This window comes from Strix aluco, chromosome Z, assembly GCF_031877795.1.
Source record: "Strix aluco isolate bStrAlu1 chromosome Z, bStrAlu1.hap1, whole genome shotgun sequence".
NCBI lineage: Eukaryota > Metazoa > Chordata > Aves > Strigiformes > Strigidae > Strix > Strix aluco.
In genome coordinates, this window is record NC_133971.1 from 6,684,761 (window position 1) to 6,706,295 (window position 21,535).

Here is a 21,535-nt window from a genome sequence, read left to right on the forward strand (position 1 = left end):
TTGAGATTATTAGCTATCATCACAGTTGCCAATGAGGTGGTTACTCACTTTCATGCTAAGGAAGATTAATATTTTTACTAAATAAAAAATAAACTCTTCTCAAATGAAACAAAGCAATGCCCTGACAGTAAAGTGGGATGTGTTTGAAATCAGCATAGTAAACCAATATTCTGCCATGGAAATCAATATGAAGATTAATTTGTTTTGGTTGTGTTTTTCAAATGATTGAGTCAGTTGTTTGGTTAAGAGAGGCTAAGAAATACTGTTATGGTATGACACAATTTTTAATTTTGACTATATTCTTAATATATTGCAAAATACTGGTACATATAAACATATGCTAATGTAACCTTTTTCATTTTAATTATGGTGATTTTGGACACAACTGATATCTACACAAAGGGCTAAGACCTATATTTTAATCCACGTTAAAAGAGACAGCTAAAAATGGCCACCATTTTAATTTATATTTAGATATCCAAATGCATGCACGAATTTCTAGAACAATGGGTGCTGAACAGCTCACTGAGCATCCAAATCTTGTTTGTATGAAAAGAGAGATGGTGTGTCTTTTTACATGCTGACAGAATTGGTAATGAGTTATAAATAAGCTATTAATGACATTTTTATAAGCTGCAAGGGAAGAAAAGGTTAGCAGTTGGACTACAGGGATACCTTCTTGGGAAAGGTGAATTACTAGGTTTAAATTTGTGAAGAATACAAAAGAAGGCCCAGTGATTTCAGTATGATGATTAGTCCCAGGTGATCAAGATCATGCCTACTAAATGCCGTCTCACAGGAATATGAGAAAAGCTGCCACTAGGTAAAGACTTGTGAACTGAGGATGAAAAATGCAGAAAGCACTGATCATGCTTTTATTTAAGTCTACCCTTTTTAAAGAAAAGTTAGGTATCTAGCTTCTAAGACAGGGGAGTCACATTCAGGATGCAGACCATACCATTTTACCTGAACACACAGCTTTCAGATAGAGATTTAGTCTAACTACAGTAAAATTGATCTTGCTTTAGAACAGATAATGCAAAACACTATAGACTGGGTTTCGCACCTGTCTTCCTATATATATGCAAAGCTCTGAACCTCATGAATTGCCATTTTGCTCTTTACAGAGCGTTAGCATTTGTCACATTCTATGTATCATATCAGAGTAAAATAAATCAAAAACTACATCAATGAAATGAGGCATTTGTAAGCATGAGGAAATACAGTATCTGTTTCAGTTATGTTGGGTTCTAGTCTCCACCCAATTAAAAAAAAGGCAGAAGATGGAGTTTACAGTATTTTTGACTTGCCATTGTATCTTTTGTTCCCTTTAGTTTATACATTAAGTCAAAAACGTGGTAAGATGCTGCTTACAGCTCCAGTTTTGAAAATGTCTCTCCTCCATCAGGTCACGTGTGAGTAAGCTGTCTTTCAGTGTGTGTAACTTAACGTTTGATCTCCTTGAACACAGGCTTTGTAACTGATAGCTTCTTTATGAGATCATTTGCCTGTTGTATGTAAAGGAGCATAAATCAACAAGCCCAGGTTAATCTTTAAAAACAAGCAGAATATAGCAAAACACTATAAAAACTGGAATAATAATTACAGAAGTCATTTGCCTATTGTCTCTGAATTATTTTAAGGCCATATTTTTCCTTCTGAGTTTTACAAATGCCTACATGAAACTTGTGTATGTGATATATGTACTGTTAATGCAGACTGAGGAAGAGAGTCCTAGAGGAGAGCCTTTCATTGTAAAGATGAAAAGGAACTTCTCAGCTTTCCAGTTTTTTCAACAAAAAACTGCTTTCCAAGAAATCTGGCATCATGACAAATGATTTCTGTGGAATTTGTGTATCAGAGCTATCATTTAAGTTTTCTATTAAATAAAGCAATTTTTTTTCTAATACAATTTTATCAACTCACTCTCAACAGCTTCTAGATTGATGCATGTGCTTTTTTTGAGAATAAAAGCTAAAGGACAAATAGGAAAGTGATTTTATGACAGTGCCTATTACTTGAGATGGACACAAATAACAAAAATATCCAGTAAAATAAGCAGGATAGAAGAGGACAGAAGGAGGGAAGAATTAAAAAAAAACCCAAACCCAAACACAGAAAGTTTAGGGGATTACTACATTCATGACTTTTAGCTCACAGAGCAAAGGGATTTCCTTCTTAATCAAAGGCTTTTCAAAGGATTTAAAGAAAATAAAATTCTTCTCTCTTCTTATTTTATATAGTATGAAGATTTTGGCATTACTTTAGATGTAAACTATGTTTCCAATCAAGTATTTACTGGGTTTGAAGAAACAAAAAAGTGCTGCAGGAAGAAAACCCAAACAGGGAAACCAAGTCTTAAATCTAGCGAAGACTACCAGACTCACAGTGTGAAGTTCAGTTGAGAAAATTTCACATTAAACACAAGGATGCATACTTTAACCTGGAAAAGTAATAAATCAAGGAAACAACCACAGGTTATAGTGCAATCTTCAGCAACCCAGCTTTTAATCAAGATAGGCTGTTTGCTTGAATGAGACATTGTAATACAGTTGGGAAGTAATTAAGATAATTATTACAGTGAATGTTTTACAGGTGGCCAGAGTAAATGCCCTTCCAGCATTTTGTCAGAGAGGAAGCAACATTCAAACTTCAGAAGTGGAAGCTTGTTACCATGCAAAAAAAATCAGCGTGGGTAAACAGCAGTGGAAACTTTTGATTACGAGACTCACTACCAGCCGTGACAAAACGCATATGAAACATGAAGTTTAAAACCACAACCTACAAAATACTAAAGTGAGAAGAGCTGTTCTAATATGTGCAACAGCCACAGGTTTCAAGTCATGCCAGCAAACCTAGGTTGAATGTGCTGCTCACTGAACACAAGGCTCCCTGGTCTGCAAGAAACTGCAGTATCCAGGCTTTTGTTGGTTGCCACTGATATGTGGCTTATTCAATAGCTGAAGATAAGGGCTTTTATCCTAATGTTCAGGATTATAGAAACTTCCTATCAGTACCCCTGCAGGAACCATTTTTCTCAAGAACCAATATTTCTCTTTGATGAAAGGATACTTCTCCAAGAGCTGATACTGCTAAACCCAAGATCAACTTTTCTGAAGTACATCCATATCTCCAAGAGGGAAGGGAATACAAATGCATTCTGTTATTTGCATGTGAATTGTTTTATTTGTTTTCGGTATACCATGAAGTATACTTAAATATTTGTGATGCCTTTTCTTCCTCTCTGAATGGCATGTCTATATAAAACCATCCAGACACCAAAAGCAAATATGTAGCTTTGTAAACATTCACAAGAAAACTATCATAAAAAATGGTGTGAACCGAACACAAAATAAAAAATTCCTGTTAAATTAGACCTCATTATTATTTACACTTAAAGCAGTTAAACCATAACACTCATGATAAAGTACAACATCCTTTAGAAAAAAAAAAAAAAAGAAAGGAAAAAAAAGAGTCTGGCTCAGTTTTACATTTCCAAAATAACTGCAGGAAAATGAAACCTCTGACTGTACCTTCTGGTGAACGAATTTATGACCTGCAACTCAAATAATTGTTTAGAAGGCATGCGACATGAAGTTCTTAATGAAAATGTGTGATAGAGCAGTTTCATTGGCAGGTTTGCACAGATGAAAATAAAGCACTGTTGTCACTGTACATTGCATTTGGTAATTTCTGTGGTCCATAGTATGTGTATGGAAGCATATTTTGGTATAAGAATAATTATTGCTAGTTCTTTTAATTACAACAGATCCAAAAAGGACCATTACGCTGGATACTAAACAAATACACACAGAGTCTGTGACTTAAAAGCACAAGAACAAAAGTGTTAGAATGGGGATTACCCCAGGCAGGTTATTGATGACTGGCAGAAGTTTCCTATTTTCCTGATAAGCAGTTGTTCTTTAACTATTTATTGAAGGAGGATAAAACAGAGCAGGGCTGTTTGTGGCACCTCTCCAGCACCACTAATGCTATAGTTTCACAACTGATGAATTACATTCTCAACCAATGGGTGTTGAAATAGGTCTTCTGTAGTTCATGGAGAAAACAAAAGAAAGGGTCCCACTGAATTAGTGCTGTCTTGTAGATGGTACAAAGAAGGATTTTGCAAAGGAAACAGGTATCAGAATGTGCATGCTCAGTGCAAAAGTGCCTCGACTCACAGAATTTACATCTAGCTCTGCTCTAATTACAGCCTGTCAGGTACACGTCAAATTGGTGTGAAATACGAGCAAGAACAGAAGGAGGCTCTACATTTCCTTCGTGTGTCCCACAGGAACATGTTGGTACTCCACATAAATACAATGAGGATGTGTTATCTCTGGCTAATGCTGCTTAATATTTTCAGCCTCTCAAGCCATAGCAAAGTACAACACATTTTGAAGAGAAGGAACATTACAACTTCAGCAAGCTGGGTAGAAACATATAGATAGTTGGGTTCCTTAGGGGGAAAACCTGTTTATTAATGGAAGAAGATAAAATGTAAAAAGGTATTGCTTCCTTAACGGATTTGATTTTGATTTTTTTTTTTAATGACTGGAACTTTTTGTTATTTGTTCCTCTTTGCATGGATATATTAAACTCAAAGCAGAAATACGAAATAATTCCACCTCTGTACGAAATGTACATTGCTGAACTGCTTAAACTAGCTTTGCTTCTAAGTGGAGGAAAAAAACCCCAACAGTATTCATGGAATTGCATTAAGCTTGGAGTTTCCAGCTTGGACTGGAAATGATTCTAAAATCAGAGTCTTACAATTTAACTTAGATCTGATAAAGACTGTTAATTTGATGATTTAAGCACACCTTTAATTACACTTCAAAAAATTTTACAGCTCACCAAGGAAATAAAGTTTGTTCATATGTAATATTTAGTAATATGTGGATAATACACAAACAAACATTTTTAAATTTTACATTAGTCAATGCTGTTGCACCTAACCTGCAGTGTGGTCATTAGGTACTCTACTTTTTTGATCAATCACCAGATTTAGTAATCTGCAACAGTCTTACCAAAGCATCAATTGATTACAATTATATCACCATTATTATACCACTTCACTGAATAAATAACGACTCACTGAGAGGCAACCACATTCAGCTACATCCCTTTATATACTGAAGCACATACAATAACAAGGTTTATGCAGAGTTATAAGCACTTTTGATAATTTTCATAGTAATATTTCAAAGTAATATTTTATTAATCCCTCTTAGTGCAATATTCATAACAGGACTTTTAAAGGGACATGAAACATATTGATATGTGTGCTGTAAATGCATTTTGACCCTAGCACCTGGTATAACACAGAGGAAAAGAAGTATGGAAACTGCAAATATTTTACAGGCATAAAACTATCAAGTTACGGGGGAAAAAAAAAAAGATCAATATCAAGTTTCAGAAAACAGGTATCTACAGCTTTAAGGGAAAGGGAAATGAGATTATTCCTTGGGATGAACCACTTCCAATTATAGCTTGACAAAAAAAATAAAATAATAATTTAAGCCTGAAGTCAATTAAAATGGCCAAGTTCTAAAACTCCTAAAATAGGCTTTAAAAGAGAAGCCCTCACAGATGGAACTTTAACTGCACAGCACAGTCGGGTGCTGTTATAATAGGCTTTTTTTTTTTTTAATAACTTTGATCAAAGCTTATTAACCAGCGGCATCAAGCCGTCGGTGCTTTGGACTACACATGAGAACTAATTAAATTTAAAGGACCATAGCCTTCTTGAAGGCACAACGTGTAATCCCCAAGGCAGGAACCTGAATGAAGGGGATGAGAACATTTGCATAGTAAAACAGTGGAAAATGGCAAGGTGCTTGATCTTATTTATTTTGGGCATTATAACGAGTTTATTGGAACCAGTTTTCAATCTGTCCTCATCATCAAACATGTAGAGGAGTATGAGCATTGAAAGTCTGAAGATTCACTTCGTATGGAATATTTCCATACATGTGGCAAGAAACACATTTCATTTAATCCAACAGACCAGATCATGAGATCCTTTCTTACTCCAAGGAGCTGTAACTTCCACCAATTTCAATGTGAAATATGACTAAGGAATTCACAGGCAAGAGAAAATAAAACAGACAAAGAAAGCTGACTGTAAAATGGTGCCCAGTCACCTTGTTTTGTCTACCATATAGGTAGACACATATATTAGCATTATAACTGAAAATAACAATATTAAATTGTAAAATAATTTCTTCCATCGCTTATCTCCCACCTTCTATATTATCCTTTATATCTATTATAGATTTCAGTACATAACATCCTTCCCTGCAGTTTTGTCATATACCTGGGGAGAGGAATAACCTTCTATTCTCTGGTTATTCCAAACACTGTGAAGAGGTAAACTATTACCCTTCATCTACCTTTCAAGGTCCTGGGAAGGAAGCAAAAAGGGTGAAGTTTATTCAATCTTTACTCCTGTTTTAAAAGCTTCCTGACATACGGACCACTGAAGTATTTTTCAGCTAATAAAAGGGTTTCATTTTTATGACAAAGACGTGATTGCTAATCATGACACCAAATGATGTTTTCTTAGTCTGATAATCTTACTGTCATTTTAGGTCCCCTAGGAGAAAGGACTCAATAGCTAGAGTAAGTAATAACAGTAATATTTAGCACTGAGCAGCAGAGGCATCAGAACAGCTGGGTTGCATTCTAAATTGTCCTTGATCAGAATAAGGGTTTCTGCATTCTAAAATGAGAGAAACTCTTGCATCAGTGCGGTGGCATCATGCTGAGTCACCAAGTCACCCCTGTGGGCTAAGAGAAATACAGACTGGCAATTTTCAGCTTTTTTTTTTAAAAAAAAAAAACAAAAAAAAAACAGGTCCTGTTGGCAACAGAAGATGCAAAAAACAACTGCCTTACTCCAATCAACATCTCTCTGTAATCTTTCCAAGACAGCTTCAGGTACATTTCATCTGTGCATGTATATATCGTTCTTTCTACTGTCACAGGACCTAGTGGTCCCAACCAAAAATGATGACCCTAAAAATGTTAGGCACTAGTCAAGCTAAAGAAAGTATCAGATTTTTGATTAAAGATTTGAAGTGAAAGCCTAGATGCAACACGTGAGGGAGGAGTGAAACAACAAGACAGCACATCAGCAGTCTCAAGTGTGAGGCTCTCACAAAGTTGCTGGAACTTTCGTGAAAGCACCAGTAGTAAAAGCAACAACTATACCTGGTTTTGGTGGCTCAGCCAGAATCTTAACAACCCTGGAGTAAAACAAATAACAAAACAAACCAAAAACAATGTCCCCCTGCTCCCAAGAAACACTCATACCTCCCCCCATTCGTGACGAGCTGCTTAACAGTAGGAGGTTTTCTTTCTTGTCCTTCTTCCAGAGCAGAAACTCTCTCAAACAGCTCACAGGCATTTACAAGGACCTGGCACATCATATATAGCTGCTGCTTAAAAATTTACTGAACTGCAGTGAAAGCGGGAGTTGTGTGACTTTTTCAATCTCACATTCATAATCCTAACCAGTATGTCAAACAAATTTCCCCCATGCTCATGACATGATGGGTAAAGCTATTGTATAGAAGGACAAACTGTACTATTTATAAAACTTATACTATTTCTAAAAATTGTACTTCTCATATACATCAGTTGTCTTCCTGAATGATTTACACTAGTAGATATTAGTACATACTAATTAAATTTTAGTTTGTTCTTTTACAATACAAAGCATTAACTACATTAGTGTGTAGAGACAAAAACTACCATGTTTCAGTTGATTTTGGCTTCAAGCTATAAAGTAGAAACTACTGTCAAAAAGGAAACCATAAATTATATCTACAAATGGTACTATAAGTGCCAAAGAACTAAATTTTTAGGTAAACTTTTAGGCTACAGCTTAACTGCTGTTGTAGGGAAAAAGCCTCTACACAAAATTTATCTGAAGCTGAACAAATAAACGCCTGCTGTTCAGAGACTGAAAACCTACCTGATAGCCTTTCTGAGTATTTATGCATGAGTAAACTCATTTTTGCAGAACACACAGGAAATGGTTTTATTCTGCAATTCATCTGCTGTTACAGAGGAAAAGCTGTCACAGTAACAGCTATCTGCAACGCCCAACATACATAGGTTGTGTACTTCGTTTAAGTTCATGCTTATATGAACAAGATCATGTCTTTTTATTAAAAGCATGCCATCATGATTTCAACACTGGCAGTGATGGACAGAACCCATCATAACGCACTCCAAACTGTTCCAACATTTAGTTATCCTGTCAGGAATAATGTCCCACTTTTGTCTTTGCCTAATGTTGAGTTCCAGTTATTCAAGTTCATTAAACACCTATATGCTGGATGGAAAGACCATCTACCATCACATCATTTTCCAATGTAGTTTCTCTTAGACCATGAAAACAATGATCGTTTAAGATCCTTCTCAGCATTTCATTTAAATAATTTGCTAATCCTTCCATTGTTATCATAATTTTATTGCCTCTAACTTGCTATCATTTTTCTTCAAGTCTTTAACACAGAATTTAACACAGCAGTGCATCAAGGGGCCAAATCATATATTGACTTCAATGTCCCTTTTGACTTAACGCTGCAAATCTGCTTATTTATTTTCACACTCAATGTCTGTCTTTGTTTCTTTTTTTAAGAAAGTCATTGCTGCTTCAGAGAATTTTTTCTCTGTTCTTTATCTTCCAAAGTATCCTTACACTAGACCAGTGGTTCTCTATCAGGTAAGGCAGGAGTTATAAACTGGTAAGAGGTCGGAGACCAACTGAACTAACGTGGGCTAAGACCGAGTCTGTTTCCTGCAAGGCCAGGCAGAACAGTTCCACCGCGCCAGAATGGGTGCAATATGGAACAGAGTCCGAAAGTTGTCCAAGTAGATCTTGGCTTTGCTAGATGGGTCCATGTGGGGAAGATGATGGCAACCCCTGGAGGTACCCAGCTTTATGTGGCAGAAGGAGATAGACAAAGTAAAGCTTGTGACATTGCTGGTTTTCTCAAGTGAAGCATAGCTGTCAAAGGAGTGGAAATCATGGTATTACACTATGTTAGAATGCATACGTTCTGTTTATAGTTGGTGTATCACAAAATGCAAACTGGTTTATATACATTATATACATATCCAATTTCACACTCCTCAGATACAAGGACTGACAACTTTCCATTTATATTTTGAGATAGACATATTACTTCATTTGTGTTTATCATGTGTTATGTTAATTACCACATTCCAATTTCTTGATTAATATGTGGTGCAGCATGATATCTTACGGAAGTCAGTCTATTATTTTACTAATTTTACCTTCATCAGCCAGCTGGTAATCTCATCACAGAAGATGAGTAGCTAGTTTTTCAACCTCTGGTTTCCGCACCTTTACAAAAACTGGAATTAACCATTCTTTCTCCTTTTCTTAATATTTTTCTTCACTGAGTCCCATTCCAATATTTGCATCAGATCAACACCAGACTGATATACCCATAACCGAATGTGATATTGTATTCACTTTTTCTTTTGGTAAATATTAGCAGCTTTTTTCCAAATACCATGGGATGCCCTCAGTGCCCTGAAAATTCTAGAAAACACTCCTCCACAATTATTGGTAGCCAAAAACATTTGCCAGGCAGATTTTTAAGCTCTGCATTTCAACATACCCTGGCTGACTAATTCTAAAATGTCTACATTTCACAGCTGCTGCTTCATGTCCACCTTAGTTGCTAGAATGGAAGTATGTTATGATGCAACTACACCTAGTTTTCCCCCCTAAAAACAAACCAAAAGCCCTTAACATGGCTGTGTTTTGAATTACGACTGCTTTTTTTATAATTGCACAATAACAGCTGCATATATGTTCTCAACTGACTTTAAGACTGGTCGTTGGCCTTCTACCTCCTGGGCTGAGATTCTCTGCCTTTATAATGTGTGGCTTTCTTCACCCATATCCTTCAGTTCCTACTTTTCATTTAAGACAACCAGCAAGAGCTTTTCACTTTTTAAGTTTTGGACATGCACACACACAAATGCATGCTTAATATGTGTATATGTGCCCCATATACACATCAGCCTTCATTTTCTTTCAAAGCAATTTTAAAAGAGAAGGCTCTGTACACAGGAAGAGTATCAAGCCATCCAAGTGATAGTCATTGTGCAGGTTCAAGAATGCCATTACCTTGAAAAACTAGAGTGTGTTACACAAAGGATTAAGTTTATAGTCTTCATATTATTTGCAGATTTGCCGTTGAGAGCACTGTCTAGTCACGATCAAAATCCTGAGTATTGTATCCCTCAAAGGCAACAGAAGGCACATTTTTGTTTACAACTCAAGTAAAAATACAGTTGCTATTTTTTTCCTATAATATTGATCAGTCCAGTCCCTCATGATTGCCAGAGTAGGGCAGTGGGGGGTTGTTTTCATTTTTAAATACATATGTCTGTCTCAGAACTCACACTGAGCTAATTAAGTCCTACTGAAGCTAGCAAAATAATCCTTTCTACTTCCCCTGCCTTTTTATTAAATGTAAAGTATTTCTCCCTACATTATCTGAACTGACCAAATACCACTTGAAAGCAAGTATTTCTGAAGAGCATAGTACTATACAAAAGAATTTCTTTCCATAATTGCAACTTTGTACATTTGTCTGAAGCTCTGCCTACTTTATATTATATTAGAAACTCCTCAGAAAACAGGCTGATACAAATTACAAAGCTGGATACCACTGGTATCAGGGTCTGGAACACTTCTGGTTCCCAGACTGCACAGTAAACAGTTGTAATAAGTTATCATCTTGATTACTCTTGCCTATGGTGGAAATACAAAGTTCCAGTGAGAGAACCTCTAGCAAATTTTGCAGATCTGAAGAGTAGTTTATAATAGCTATATGGTAAGTGTCAATGCAGTTCTAAAACTCTGATAGCATTTGTTTTGCATATTCCTACTAGTCAGCCAAAATATGCCAAAATCTCTATGATTCACAGTTAAATATCTTGTATTGTAGCATGGGCAATTGCTGTATCCCATACACTTTACAATTCTCTAGTCCTGGAAAAACTAGTCAAGTTTCATGAGCACTTTCATGAGGCCAAAAATTCACTAACAAATTAAAATTAATTCTGCTATAAATACATTTTTATTCCATTTATGCACACGGGTCTTTTTATAGCCATTACACATCCTTTCTTTCCCCTTTTAAACACTGCTGAAACTGCCAGGAACTACATTTTACATTTTAGCAATCATTGCATACACATCATGATTCCTAGAATTTAAAATGGAATTGTTGATGGTTCAGATACTGTTAGACTGTCATTAGTTCTGCAAAGTATGTAATTTGTCATTTTGGAAGAAACGACAGTACCATCACTTGTGCAACATGCTTTTAAACTTCCTCTCTAATTCGAAAATGCCAGTATTATATCTGCTTCAAGAGAGATACTTTTAAGGCTTGCAGGTTGGCTTGTCACAGAGCAATTTGTCAGGTACTATTTTGTCTTCATTAAGGTTTATTCACATAAAGTGATTGGCCTGTCCATGATATTCCCCAAAGACAATACATTCTGTCTTACCTGATGGTAATGAGGCCTGTGTTAAATTTTCACTTTCCTCATCAGTGCTGCCATCATAGTCATTTTCTCTCACTGTAGTCATCTGAGTGGTAGCTATACTACCCCTACAAAAAAATAAAAAAAAAAGGTGGGAAAAAAGCAAACACCTCATTTTCATCTATTATTCCTTCAAAGAATTTATAATTATTTCTGCACTGTCTTAGAGGCAATGCAAGCTGATACAAGATCCCCAGGTGCTGTAAGAGAAGCTGGCGACAGAGAAGGCCACCCTGGCTAAACAGGGAGCTTTGGCTGCAACTCAGGGAGAAAAGGAGAGTTTACAGCCTTTGGAAGAAGGACCTAGCCACTCACAGTGATTACAAAGAGGCTGTGAGGCTATGCAGGGGCAGAATTCAGGAGGTCTAAAGCCCAGCTGGAAATTAATCTGGCTTCAGCAATCAAGGACAACAAGAAATGTTTCTATAAGTATGTAAACAGCAAAAGAAAGACCAGGGAGAGGCTCCATCCCCTGCTAGATGCAGGAGGAAACATGGTAACAAGTGATGAGGAAAAGGCTGAGGTCCTTAATGCCTTCTTTGCCTCAGTGTTTAATAACAAGACTAGTTGTATTGAGGGAATCCAGCCTCCTCAGCCAGAAGACAGAGACTGGGAGAACGACCCCCCCGCAATCCAGGAGATAGTCAGTGACCTACTGCATCACACAGATACACACAGGTCTATGGGCCCAGATGGGATACACCCGAGGGTGCTGAGGGAGCTGGCTGGGGGGCTCGCCAAGCCGCTTTCCAGCATTTACCAGCAGTCCTGGCTGACCGGGGAGGTGCCGACAGATTGGAAATTGGCCAATGTGATGCCCATCTATAAGAAGGGTCAGAAGGAGATCCAGGAAATTACAGGCCTGTCAGCTTGACTTTGGTGCCCGGGAAGCTGATGGAGCAGCTCATCCTGAGTACCATCATACAACGCATGTAGGACAACCAGATGATCAGGCCCAGTCAGCATGGGTTCATGAAAGGCAGGTCCTGCTTGACAAACCTGATCTCCTTCTACGACAGGGTGACCTGCTTACTGGATGAGGGAAGGGCTGTGGATGTTGTCTACCTCGACTTTAGTAAGGCCTTTGACACTGTTTCCCACAGCATTCTCCTGGTGAAACTGGCTGCTCATGGCTTGGATGATCACACGCTTTGCTGGGTAAAAAACTGGCTGGATGGCCGGGCCCAAAGAGTTGTGGTGAATGGAGTTAAATCCAGTTGGTGGCCGGTCTCTTTAACCAAGTAATAAGCAATAGAACAAGAGGTAATGGCCTCAAGTTGCTCCAGAGAAGGTTTAGACTAGGTATTAGGAAGTATTTATTTACAGAAGGGGTTGTTAGGTGTTGGAATGGGCTGCCCAGGGAGGTGGTGGAGTCCCCATCCCTGGAGGTGCTTAAGAGTCGGGTCGACATAGCGCTGAGGGATCTGGTGTAGTTGGGAACTGTTAATGTTGGGTTGATGGTTGGACTGGATGATCCTCAAGGTCTTTTCCAGCCTAGACGATTCTGTGATTTTGTGAAGTCAACATAAAGTCCCCATGCAGAACAGCTTACCACATTCATAGACAAGAACAGACAATAGAAGGTAAGCTAATATATAAAAAAACAGGATAAAAATGGCAAACAAATTAAGGTGTGTTGTAGCATTTGAATGATTCATCTTTATTTCAAAATTATTCAGAGAAAAGTACATAAAAACATTTAGATTTTGCCATTTTTGTTTCCCAAAGGACAAAAGGAATCAAATAATTCAGGAAGAATGGATATGAAAATAAAACCTATGGATATGGCAGAATCATAGCCTGATCGGAAGATCAATTGCAATCTAAGAGAAAAAAGAGGACAGATTCATTGAATATTTAGTTCTTGGCTACTGCATCCAAAGGAATATGCTGTTATATTCAGTGATGCCACAAATAATCCTCTGCTTTCATGACCCCCAGTATTGTTCTGGATAACCAAGCACTTAGCCAGGAAGAACTGTCACTCACTGCTAGAGCCAAAGAAATGGAAACTAAACTAAAACATGCATCAGGCATGATATCAAGTAACTCAGGAAAATTAAAAATACCTTGTACATTTGGCATCTGCTACTGATTCTTTAGCTTCGTTCAGTAACTTCTGTAAATTTCTTATCTTTGCCTTCTTTTCATTCAGCACCAAAATAAACCGGTTATAAAGATCCGACTCTAGTTCTTCTTTAGCTTCCACGCATTTTTCCAGCCTACAATGTAAAATTAACTGTTATGCTATTTCTTTTCAAAATTCTGTGTTTCCTGGAAGAAAATTCTGTAGTGAGGCCAGCCTTCCTACTGCAGGAATCCCATACCAAACCACGCATGACTAGTCAAGCATCTTGTGTCTGAAACAGGCCAGAAGAACCCTTTTTTCACAGAAAAGTACAATGAACTTTCCTACCAAAAAGGGAAACTTTCCAAGGGGAAAATTTTCTCTTTGTGCTTTTTTTTTGATAGGTTCTTGAAAACATGCATGTATGACAATTAAAATTTAAATAGGGAACTGTTCTTTAGTTTCAATGCTGAATTCACCATAGTGGGCAGGACTCACATATTGAGATTACAAATAGGTATGATTAAGCTTGATATGTCCCAAATCTGGAGCACACACTCTGACTTGAAATATATTTGAACAGGAAAAAAAAGAAACAAGAAATAGGCAATTCCACTCCAACATGGGCTGAGATGACCACCAAATACTTTGGGCAACCAGGACAGCTCCAGAACTCTTTCCTGGCCAGGACTCCCCTTGCATGTTCTGTTCTGGTGAGCTGGCAAGGTATAGAAACCCGTTCCTGGCAAAGCACAACAGGACACTGCAGCAACACCTGATGGCAACTGTAATCTCTTACAGGCATTCAGACCTACAATGCTAATAACTCCAGTGCCACAGACTCCATTTCGAATTACACAGATACAGAGCTGAGATCTTGGTACACTCGCAGCCACCACTAGGCAGATTTTATTTTTGTTTTTCCACCTGAAGCAATCACATTTACTTGGTAGAGGACAAAACACAATATATATAAAAATGTTTTTGCAATGCTCTTAATTAATATCTTCAGAGTAAAATATTCTTCAGGTTTTTAAAGGTATAATGTGCACCATTAGGTAAGTCAATGTCAATAAAATGAAGCACAATGGAAATATAAAATTAAGAATATGGATGTATACTGTCTCATAAGCAAAGCAAAACTGGAATATAAGCAAACATGAGCACAATAAATGATGTGACTTATAGTGAATGTGATCCTGTATTTACTACTTGTATTTCACAACTTATTAGTCCTTGGGTTGAACAACAAACATTTTAATAGCTGTGTTTGTAACAAGCAAATAAACATCTTGATAATCTGACTGATCGTGGTAACTACAGCATTACAGCAACCAGTCATAGCTTATAAACAATATTCTTTTCACCAACTTGTGCAAGGTTTGTAAAAAGTTTAGAAGGCTTCCTTTGTTATTAAACCTGAACACATAACAGATTTAAAAAAATATTAATTTATAAGATAAGAAATTTCAACAGACTTCCTATATAAATACCGATTATTTTGTTCATAGATCAAAACCATATATGATGTAAGAAGAAAGACAATAGAAAAATAATCTCGTAAAGTAATAAGTCTACTGTGCAATGCTTTAGGGATATGCTTGATAGTTGATAAATAATTCATCTAATTTAAATGCAAATAGCAGAACATCATTACCATATAGATCAGTTCAATAATTCCTAAATGAAAGATCATATGTACTAATCAACTACCGGGAGACTTTCCACCTACAAAAGTTAACTGTTTAGTGGGGAGCAAACAGGCAACTCACAAAGAATCATAAACCCTAATACGGGTTCCAGAAGTGCCTTGGCCAGCTCATGGAAGAAGAAAGGTAAGGATGGGAACTGCCTTCCACTCGTCAAGTAGAATTCAGCCATTAGAAAAAAAAAAGATTAAAAAAAAAAAAATACAGCCGTTGGGTAAATTCCCATTTACATGCTTGAAACTAATTATGTCTGTACACATAAAAATGGAAAACAAAGATTTTGTGTAACATATGGTAATCCTGTCTGTATCAAATCCTACAGAAGAGTCCTCTTCCCCGCACACAGAACAATACTAACTAAAGAAAGTGCTTACTACTGTGCCTTTAGTTTGCCAATGGACTGGTTTGTGTCAGAGCAGCTGAGGCTGGTTTACGTAGTTACACTGAGACATTTTGCATACTTGGCCAAAAAGGTGTCATATAAGATAACTTCAGTGAGGCCCTTGCATCCTGCAGACATCCACTGACGAAAATCCACATAAATGTAAACTCTCGATGAGGTAAAGTTGATGCTGTCTGGACGCTAATAAGAACAGTATAGGAACCTACTGCAAGAATAGTCAATTTTTTCAGCCTCTGGAGCTAAATATTACCATCTCAAAATATACATACAGACTATATGCATAATTAGAATACTAACTCTTCTCTGTAGGCAAAATCAATTAGTAGAATGCCATCAGTTAATCTTATGATTGTTTTCATTTACGTGAACACCTTTTTTTATTTTTTCTTGTTGTTTAAAGTAATCCGTATGTAAATCCATTCTAGACATCACTATGACATTAATTTGGCGTAACATTCAATCACTGTAAAATAGTATTACATTAATGCTATATTTGCAAGTTACGACCCTTTAAAAAATATGCTATTATATGGTGTATGATGATACTCAGAAATGGATTAGTAAAAAGCAACAGTCCTCTGCTGCTTGAGAACAGGGACACGTTAATTACACAGAACGTATGTGTGTGTGGGGTGGCTCTGGCTATAACTCTGCATAGTCTTTAGGATTCACTGAGGCGTGCATTACCTGAATTACGTGACCACTAAGCAAAGCTGGCTGGGTTTCATTCCAATACCTCATCGGTTACAAATACAAACTGTAACTGCAATTTGTCACGTGCTTGTGCCTGTATGTGATTTGTCTCACTAAATTACCATCTCCCTAGGCCAAATAAAGAAGCTGCTCATCTGAAAGACAACTTTCAGGTACTGTGAAAACAAATGATAATGGCTAGAGTGGTGCAAGTCTTATTTGCACGTGCCTTCCAATTTTTATATTCTTAGATCTCTCTGTTATGTAAGTGAAATGCTTTTATGTCAACATGCCCAAGTTGACAACCACCAAAAAGCTTGCACAGCCTACTGAAAGCAGCTAGTATTAGGAATGGTTATGATCAGTAATTGAAAAAATACGGTAACTGTCCAGTTCTTAAGTGCTGCCTAAACGTAGGGCAATCACACATGCTTCACAGACGTTAATGTTGAACTATGTAACTTAACGGCATTTATACATTTTCCACACTCCGATACTAGAAAGAAAAAGTTCAACATCTCTGCTATTTATCCTTGTCCTCAGCGCTCTAAAATAATTACTGGTCTTATGACAGCACACTATTACATTTCACTCTTCCCCCAAGATGGGCAATGGTATTGAATCTTGATGAGCTAATGCTGAAGAGTCAGTTTCAAGCACCAGACTACCTAGCCTGCATTTTTATAAGCTCTTTGTAGTTTAAATATACTGTCACTGTAGTTGACCACAACATAAATTAGCAGCTGTTTTGATTTTGGCTTGTCTACACTAATTTTAGATGTTTGACACAAAATATATACTACACCTAAATCAGAAATTTAACTTGTGTTTTATTGGCCTAGGAATTATTTTGCTACAGATTAGTATTACTTTACATTTACCATCTTAATTATCCACATGAAATTAAACAAAGAGCTATTCTGTTCTGATATTTTAACTCATCCATCCCTGAGGATGCAAATACACACACACTTGCCCCCAGGCACCCACTTGCAGCATTTTCAGAATAATCCTTTTGAAAATTTCCATAGCCTCTCTATTTGGATCTTGCCAGATAGTGTCTTAGCAATTTTTATGTTTTTAGATCAAGTGCTGAATGGTGTACCTAGCCAGTAACTCTCATACTGATGTTGCCTATGTATTGTTTCCTAAAAGCAGGGATATGTTCAGCCTGGTAAAATCCTACACTTAGGTCATCACAATAAGCAAGACGATGAAAGCTAAGATAGTTACAGCTTCACCAAGAAACAGTCTCAACACCTTAGACACCACACAGCTTAGACTAGAGTGCATAAGTAATTTAACAGTTTGATCATGCAGGGGATTTCTCTTCAAAGGTGTTTTTGGCCTGCTCCTGCCTTTCACCTTTACATGAACCTGGATTGCAGAAGGAAGCCACAGGAGTCATTTCTGTACCTGGCACAGGGCTGCCGGCAGAAAGCTGTTCACAGCTGAGCAGATTATCTCATGTACATTGGGGCTGGTATTCAGCCTACGTATTGCTCACTTGGCAGATTTAGTCTCCTGAATGAAATCTGCTTGCTGTTTTACAGATTGAATGGAAAGCAGAAGTAGTTTACATCTCAAGAGACCCCAGAGAGCTATGGGGTAAAGTTCTTGAGCTCAGAAAACCTTCATGATGGTCAAGAAAATTAGAGAAATGGAAATGGGATGATTGTATTATTTCATCCAGTGCCTCGTGCTTAAACAGAATAAACACAGCTCTTGCAAGTCTGCATGCTATGTTTTAATTCTAATGAGGTCCTGAAGAGAGAGATTTTAAGCAAAGGGAACTGCAGGGGCTGAAACTGGAGCTGATGTGCCTTAGCTCCAGGCAATGAGGGAGCACAATTCTCCACATCACGTGCTTTATATTTGATGTTTTACCACTCAACACTGCGAGTGATACAGAATGTGAAGCATGAAATCCTGTCTACTGAACAAAGACAGGCAAAGCTTTTGTTCAGCTCCAAGAAACTCACAACACTAGGTCCAAAATTTGGAGCCAAAAGAGCAGAGAGACAGTGGGGTAGACTAGGCTGTGGCCAAAAGAATTAAAAAAACCAAACAAACAAAAAAACAAACCAAAAAAACAACACTGTTCGGATGAAAATTATTTTTATTCTCGACTTAGTAGACATGGCCAAAGTTTGGTGACCATTCAACTTTCAGTATTTATTTTGAAAAATCATATTTTGGCTATTCAAAATATAAACATACTAAAGAAAGCTACCAGCTTTCGAAGCTTGAATACACTGATTCCGAGAGCAAAGACAGTCAGGCTACTGTGATTTTTTTTTTTCTTTGGGGTCACTCTTTAAAAGTGCCACACCACCATGGAAATTGATACAAGCACTAATGCCTATTACACATTAGCGTGTAATGCAGTACAGCATACTGGTTATACAATACGCTATTGTTCAACAAACTGTTAAGCAGTAAAACACTACTTAGGAAGACCATAGCTTGTCTGGGAGATTGTCAGGAGAAACTGTTACTCATTTTAATGAGAGGGAAACAAAACTAACTCCTCCCAAAAGTCAGTTCTCTTTTTCAAGGTAAATTAACACCAATTAGCTACATTCTTTCATCAATCTTCCTAAATGTGTGTTTTCAAATAAACCTATAGAAAAACAAGATAAATCCCTGACTTGTATGTGCTAAACATTTTATGCTAACTGAAATAAACATATATTACTTAACTATAGAGTGCAGCGGCACACAACCTAGATCATAAATGCAATGACAGTTATAAAAATCTCTTGCAAAATAATGGTACTTTTTCCTGCAACAACTCACTTGCTTCCCAGTTCTGGCTGCTTTGACAATGTAAACATTAAAGCAATGGCAACTTATTTCCCACTCAAAAATGTAAACACCTTAAACTGCTAGTCCTAAGAATTACAGGAAATCACAGAAAGGAAAAAGCTTCCTGAAGAAAGTGGAGAAGTTTCTACAGAAAAGAGCTGATTTTTTTTTTTTTCTACTTCATAAAGCTAAAACCAGCTTTAATTGTGAAGTTTGCAATACCAGCCATATCTTTGACACAGGAAGGAGATCCACAGCTACGTGGATTGTAGATAACTGGGCTCAAAACACTTGTCAAGAGAAGAAAAACTTGTGTTCTTTCTGTATGTGACTTCAAAAGTGCTCATCAGTAAAGCCGGCGCTGACAGTGTATTTCTGAGTTTATCAAGTACCTGCTCTTTTAAACTTACCGCTTCTCCACGTCACTCCAGTCGCTGAAAAGCCTTTCATTTTCTTTTTGCAGATGTTCATTTTTTGCCTGCAGTCTTCCCAGGCAGTCCAGACAGTAACCGATCAGCTCCTTAACCACCTCCGCTGGACTCGGAACTTCCTGTAGTTTTAGAGATCCAAGTCTAAACTAGAACACAAGGAACGAATGAGTTACTTCATCAGTACTGCAAAAATCACAAAACCTTGCTCCAATAAACTTGAATACATACTTAATAAGCATAAGAAATATTTTACAGTCCTCCAGTTCAAAGGGATATAATAAATTTGCCACAAGAAGAACTGTGGAATATGTACATTAATCTACACACCAATTATTTATGCAGCTAATACATCTTAATGGTTACTTATAATTCAATAGGCACAGGACATAAGCACTGACATATTTTCTAACGGGCAGGAAAATAGATGCCACGCAGAAAGTGTAACATGATATAGCAACAACCTGCTCTTGTACAGATCAGAGGAGGTCAGTAGTATAAAGGTGCAACCACAGGTTTTATATAAAAGGCATTTTTGATGTAATGCAGAACCACAGGAACTCAAAACCCAATGGTATTGCTAACATGTTCTTGCCATCTGCCCAATTCTGGTACACACAGCATCAAAACAACTACATAAACATTACTGATAAAACAAATGAACATTAATTACCTTTGATTTAAAGTAGCACTACAAATGCCTCTCTATAATGCTTCCATGCACCTGATGGATGAAAACTAGTCCACAAGTTTTTTCCCTCAGGGCTCGGACAGCAACTTCTTAATTGTGAAAGGAGTCCTTCAATTAAACAGGTAGCCTTAATAATTCAATGAGATTAAACGGTAGGATGTATAATGAATAGTTGTATTTCTTCAGTAATGAGGATGTTATACAGGATACACAAGAAGTCTGAAGAGATTTGTTCCGCCTGGTCTGGCAGAAACAATGGAAAACTGTTGTTTCTATTATGTTAAATGCTCTATTACCCATATTTTCAACTTGAATACATGTCAGTAATACACATTGGAGGGATGTGCCATCCAGAGGGACTTGGACAGGCTGGAGAGGTGGAACGTGCAAACCTCATGAAGTTCAACAAGGCCAAGTGCAAGGGCCTGCACATGGGTCAGGGCAATCCCAAGCACAAATACAGGCTGGGCAATGAGTGGATTGAGAGCAGCCCTGGGGAGAAGGATTTGAGGGTGGGTGTTGGTTGATGAGAAGCTCAACATGAGCCAGCAACGTGCTCATAGCCCAGAAAGCCAACTGTGCCCTGGGCTGCATCAAGGGAAGTGTGGCCAGCAGGGCAAGGGAGGGGATCCTCCCCCTCTGCTCCGCTCTCATGAGACGCCGCCCCTGCAGTGTGGTGTCCAGCTTTGGGGGCACCAAGATCAGAAGGACACGGACCTGCTCAAGCGGGGCCAGAGGAGGCCACAAAGATGCTCAGGGGGCTGGAGCACCTCCCCTGTGAGGACAGGCTGAGAGAGTTGGGGGTGTTCAGCTGGAGAAGAGAAGGCTCTGGGGAGACCTTAGAGTGGCCTCCCAGGACTGAAAGGGGCTACAGGAACGATGGGGAGGGAACTCTTGATCAGGGGGTGTAAGGATAGGACGAGGAGTAGTGGTTTTAAACTGAAAGAGGGTAGATTTGGATTAGATATAAGGAAGAAATTCTTTACTGTGAGCGTGGTGAGACACTGGCACAGGTTGCCCAGAAAGGTTTTGGCTGTGGCTGCCCCCTCCCTGGAAGGGTTCAAGGCCAGGTTGGACGGGGCTTTGGGCAACCTGGGCTAGTGGAAGGTTTCCCTGCCTGTGGCA

The 21,535-nt window shown here is 37.9% G+C and overlaps 1 protein-coding gene across 2 annotated transcripts in view; it reads right to left on the minus strand.

Annotated features, from left to right (window-relative positions):
• The window catches only part of XRCC4 (X-ray repair cross complementing 4), a 184,603-nt gene that overhangs the window by 83,906 nt on the left and 79,162 nt on the right, over positions 1 to 21,535 (minus strand). The window contains exons 4-6 of one of the 2 annotated variants that reach the window (XM_074812161.1): positions 19,702 to 19,868; positions 13,680 to 13,832; positions 11,575 to 11,678 (exon numbers count right to left, since the gene is read on the minus strand). In XM_074812161.1, the coding sequence (XP_074668262.1) occupies positions 11,575 to 11,678; positions 13,680 to 13,832; positions 19,702 to 19,868 (424 nt within the window). The remainder of the gene's footprint in view (positions 1 to 11,574; positions 11,679 to 13,679; positions 13,833 to 19,701; positions 19,869 to 21,535) is intronic. The other variant, XM_074812162.1, reaches the window with a different exon arrangement.